We start from the raw sequence: 5,375 nt of genomic DNA on the forward strand, positions 1-5,375 counted from the left end.
TGAAGTTTGCTGGGTGATAGGACGGCAAGAGTTTATCAGATGTGCTTCTGTCCTGGTTGTGGTCGCGTGTAACGCATGCGCGCGCGTGGGTTTGTCCGTCCTAGTTGCGTTGGCTGCCTGCTCGTTGCATCACCTCGCCTACATGTGGTTTTGTCCCATGTCGTGTCTATGAAATTGATGATGAACCGTGCGGCTCCTCGTTCTCTCTCTCTCACGCCTCTGCTTTCCGGGTCTCTATTGCTTGTCATGTCTGCCTTTGTTGTCTGCCCCGTGTTCGTGTGTTAAGGCCAAGCTGAGCCAGACCGGCTTCTCACTCCCTTCCCTACTCGCCTCCCTCTACTTGCCTTGCGCCATCGTCGCTGTGACCAAATCCGTGGAGAAGTGCTGCTCTCGCTCCGCAGCGCTGCCCTCCATTTTTCCTCTCAGCACCGCTCCTCCTGTGCCCGCCATGCTGCCTTCCCTTTTCCTCGTGGTGGCCACAACCGCTGTCAGGGCACACCATGAGTGCGCGCCATCGGTCAGCCGTCGCCGCTCCTTCCTACTCTGTCTTGCCTCCTCTTCACTGCGTGTAGACGCACTATGAGCGGCGAGACGCCATGGTCGCGCAAGCAAGCAGAGTAAGCCAGCGGCAAGCTATGTGTGCTAGCTTGTTGACGTCATCCCTGTGTCACACCTAATTTGTGGTCGTTTTCTTGTAGGAAAATAATCCCGGAATACATTAAGAATACTGCATGGCCTGTTGGGTCGCGGCTTGCGCGTCTAGCCCAACCACGCCGGATATCGGCCTGCGCGCCGCCTGCGCCCCGTTCCAGCGCTGGGCCGGCCTTGTGCCAACACGCCTGGGCCTGCCTGCTGCTGAACTTGGCTGCTCTTAGCTGCTAGGCCATCGCCGCGTCGCGCCTGGGCCACGCGTCTGTGGGCCGCCGGTCTCCGCTGGGCCACGCACGCATGTCCCCGCCTGAGCCGTTTGTCACCTGGGTCGCCGCGCCTTACTGCGTTGCTAGGCCGGCCGAGGCCATCGTCCGCGCGCTGGGCCGCCTTTGCCGCCGCAGCCTGGGTTTCGCATTGGGCTGGCCAGTCTTGACCGGATGGGCCTAATGCGGCCGTGGTGCATTTTTCGCTTCCTGCTAGTTTTATTAATTATTTAAAATGGCTGAAGTGTGTAAATCCGTAATAAATCAAATAAAAATCATAAAATAGTGAAACCAGTTTTGTTTAGTTTCTAAAATCATGATCTACCCAGTAGTGTATTTTGTTCACATAGACTCACTATATTTTTAGGGTTACTCTAATTATTTAAAATGCTTAATGTTGTTAAAAGGAGAACTTGTAGGAATTGTTGTGATAAATTGGTAATAGTATTAAATCTGAAATTTTTATAGTAGGCTCCTAGCAATATTAGGTACTCATTGTAATTTTTGTAGTTCCAAAATAATTAGTTTGCTAATTAGATAATGATGTCCTATTGCGAATAAAGATTAAATTGATGGAATAGGATAAAGAAACAACTTAGGTTTATATAACTAAAATAATTGTTAGGAAATACGCCTTATCCGATAACGTGTATATGTAGCCTAAGTACGGTCATCGTTAGAGCGAGCTCGTTAGTTTGTGAGGCGTGATCGGGTTTCTAAACATTTCGACTGTCGTTGATTATTTAAATCTATACATTTGCATCAATGCATATCATATAGGTACGATGATGGGTCAACGGATCAATCGAAGGATGATTGGGAATCCGAAGATGGTGTAATGATATTCTCTCCAGAAGATGATACAATGAGCTTTCTATTCACATGATGTGGATGATCTGAAGATGCTGATATTAACTTTTTAATATCTCTTATCCAGGCAAGCCCCAGTGCATAACCCCTACTTTTCTGCAGTTTAAATTATAATTGTGCATTAAGTTTTAAGGAGTTGAATAAAACCTACTTGCATATATATCTTTGTCCTTTGAGTCTTACTAGTATGACAGGATCATGTAGAATGCTATGCTATAGGTCTCCGGTAGAAGTCGAGTGATTATCGGTCACTCACGAGAGATATGAAATATATTACTGTATTATTATTAGTTGGAAAATATAAATGGTGGAAAGGAAAAATGGTGACCGGACAGGGATATGATTTGGGTATTGGAGGGTGTAAGAGGTTGTGTCACCGTGGACGCGGGGCATGGCTTGGTTACACTATTTTCCCTGTCTGGTCGGTTAAGGACCGGTCGTTGCATAAGCCATCGAGGCAAGTCATAGACTTATTATCCCAAGCACATACTTGGGTATGGGTGCTTGAAAGACTTGTTGCTCTCTTGTCGTGGATCCAGTTCTTTCTGGACCGACTGTTAGGGTTTTATTTTAGTGGAGGAGGTCCTTGCACCGCACTGAGTCTGGGACTCAGGGACGGGGGCTTGGAGTCCCAGCTTGGACGGGGACCTGGACACCCGGGACAGGAGAGTGATGTGTTGGTCCTGCTTGTGCCTTGGGTACAAGCGGGGCGTGTGTTTTCGGGGTATCCAGTTGGGGGCATTGATTCGCGAATCGCCGGACAATCCGGTACGGCTTGTTTCGTGTCTAGCACCGTAGTAAGAACTGAAAGATAAAAGATAGAAAGAAAAGAAAATCTGATTGCTTACCACCTGCTTGCAAGTAGTACATGTGCTTACATAGAATTTTTTTTGTTAATGAACCAATACACTGCTAATAAAAATCAAATATAAGGATGCATATTTAGTAATGCTTTCTGCAGATGCAATAAACCCACAAGTCAAATAGCCTTGTATATCCTTGGAGTCTTTTTTTTTCTCCTGTCGGGTAAGTCTTGCTGAGTACAATTGAGTACTCAGGGTTTTATTCCCCATGTTGTAGGTGATAGGTGGATGCTAGAGCTGACCCTTGTGTGTGGATACCTCCTGATGGGCTCAGCGAGGATTCCTTTACGCTGTAATCGTAGTTTATTTACAACTCTCACCAAATGTTTTTTTATAAATGAAAGATTTATAATTTGTTGTCATAACTTATATACTAATGCTTCATCATGCCATGAATATCTATTTATTTTCACTGTAATTGTGATCACATGTTTATATTCCGCTATTACAATAAATTATTCATAACTTTGGTAATATGATTATATTCCACTGTTATACTAATAAATATTATACTCTGATGTTATACTACAAGTGATGTAAGAAATGGTTAAGAATAATATAAGCTTTATTCTCTCATTTGTGATCCTGATGGTAAAAATGTGGATTTTCGGGTTCTCTTCTGGGGTGTGCCCGACGGAACCGAGTAATTTGGTATCCTTCCTTGAGTGCTTAGTGTCTAATGAAAGACGAGCACTCCTAAGAGGCATTAGATTAGGCGGTTCTGCCACATATGTTTCATGTGTTTCATTTAGATGTTGCAGAAGCATATCTATATGTTGCATAACATGCATGTTTCAAGCGTACGTATGTATATTATAAGTGTTTCATCTGAATGTTTTAAAAGTAAATTTAGATGTTGCATATGTTGCTATGACTATATACGCATGTTTCAAGCGTATGTTTCAAGTATTTTATTTGTTTTTAGACGTATATTTTAAGTATTTTATCTAGATATTTTAAAAATAAATTTGAGGAAGCACATGTTGCAATAGAGCCGGTGGTTGACGGACAGCGGTCTGCTGCTGCTGCTGTTGGGGCGCCGCGCGTGGGTCACCGTGCTAGTGCCAAAGGCCGATACTGTAGCGCACATACGCAGGCGGGACCGGTGACTGGAACCGGTCCCATTCGCATGTAGGGGCGTGAGTGGGCTTTCCGTGGGTGCGCGTGACGGAATAGGCACAGAGCTGTGCCCAGATGGAGCGGGCTCGGGTGGTCCCGTGTACACCTGGGCGCGGGAGCTGCGTGCGGACGCGCCGTTCGGACGCTAGCGCTTCCGAACAAGAAAACGTTTCATGGTTTAGCTTGCCCTCTAAATGCAGGCTCGGTTAAAATCAGGCCTTAATTCTATATAAAATCAACTGGGAAACATCCGACGGCCCATTAACAGCGCACTGAAAATGACCAAAGCAAACGTTGAGAGTTCGACACCGGAGCACATGGTGGCGCCCACCTAATCCAGGAACTGCTGCAGGAACTCGAGCACCTTGTCAACGTCATCCGGCAGGACGTCCTTGGCCGCTTCCGCGGCGGCGAAGCGCTCCCCCCACGCGGCCAGGAGCGGCGTCCTCGCCGCGTCCAGGACCCTGACGCCGATCATCTTCTCGAACACCTTGAACCACCCCAGGTAACTGCCCAGCACCACATCCACGAACCCGACGCCGTCGCCGCCGAAGTAGTCCCGCCCGCCGGAGCAGTCCCTGAACGCGCCCTCCAGCGTCTCCAGCGCCGCCATGATCCGCGACGCCGCATCCGCCTTCTTCTCGGCCTCCCGCGCGAACAGGATCGTGTGCCATGGAGACCCAACCTGCGTACGCCCAAGGCATCCTTTTTTTTACCACCACACAGACACAAGAAGGTGATGTTTGGCGTGCGTGTACCTTATCGTCGACGAAGGCGGCCCAGAAGCGGGCGGTGGCGCGGCCGTAGGGGTCGGCGGGGAGCACCGACGGGCCCGTGCCGGTGAAGACCTCGTCGAGGTACTGGACGATGAGCTGCGACTCGGCGATCGGCTTGCCGTCGTGGATGAGCACGGGCACCTTCTTGTGCACCGGGTTGGACTTGAGAAGGAGCTCGCTCTTGTTGAGGAGGTCCTCCTCGACGTACTCGTAGCTGAGGCCCTTGAGGTTGAGCACGATTTGGACCCTGTTGACGTACGGGCTGTCCCACACGCCCAGCAGCTTCATCTCACCTCCCTTGGCGGCCATTGCTGCAAAGCGACCAAGCTCGATAGGTGGTTCAATTCTGGATGTTTTGCTTGGGACGCAGTGGAGCTTACCAATGCGAGTGGCCAGGAGCCCAGGGACATATATAGCATGTTCGGCTGAGGCAGGCTGGCTGGCTGGCTGGGCTGGCCAGCCCCCTGACATGGATACTATTTTAATGAATCAGCCAGCCATACTTCTCTCTCACATAAATGAACCAGTAACAATACGAATCAGTCAACCGAACAGGCTAATAAATGATTGCACTAGCACACGTTAGGTAGTGCGCAAACCTGCCCTCGGCGTACATAATCGGATGATTTGGGTAGTGGGAAATCGAATGAATGGACGTGCCAATTATTTGGTACAGCTTGTCTCCCCGCTTTGTTTGAAGCAAAGCAATGGCCTTTCAAAAAAAAAAAAAAAAAGGCAAAGCAATGGAACTGGTAGTAGGTGTATTTTCCCGACGTCGGATCTTCTACATCACATTTATGCTGTCAGCATTGCACGCCTGCACGACGAACCAA

At 48.5% G+C, this 5,375-nt stretch overlaps 1 protein-coding gene across 1 annotated transcript; it reads right to left on the bottom strand.

Annotated features, from left to right (window-relative positions):
• Window positions 1–3,943: 3,943 nt before the first annotated feature.
• Window positions 3,944–4,936, bottom strand: LOC136486921 (probable glutathione S-transferase GSTU6). The gene is made up of 2 exons (XM_066484008.1): window positions 4,525–4,936; window positions 3,944–4,451 (listed from the first exon to the last, which is right to left on the bottom strand). The coding sequence occupies exons 1-2, from the start codon at window positions 4,849–4,851 to the stop codon at window positions 4,098–4,100; spliced, it is 681 nt and encodes a 226-aa protein (XP_066340105.1). The 5' UTR covers window positions 4,852–4,936; the 3' UTR covers window positions 3,944–4,097.
• Window positions 4,937–5,375: the final 439 nt, after the last annotated feature.

This window comes from Miscanthus floridulus, chromosome 1, assembly GCF_019320115.1.
Source record: "Miscanthus floridulus cultivar M001 chromosome 1, ASM1932011v1, whole genome shotgun sequence".
Classification (NCBI taxonomy): domain Eukaryota; kingdom Viridiplantae; phylum Streptophyta; class Magnoliopsida; order Poales; family Poaceae; genus Miscanthus; species Miscanthus floridulus.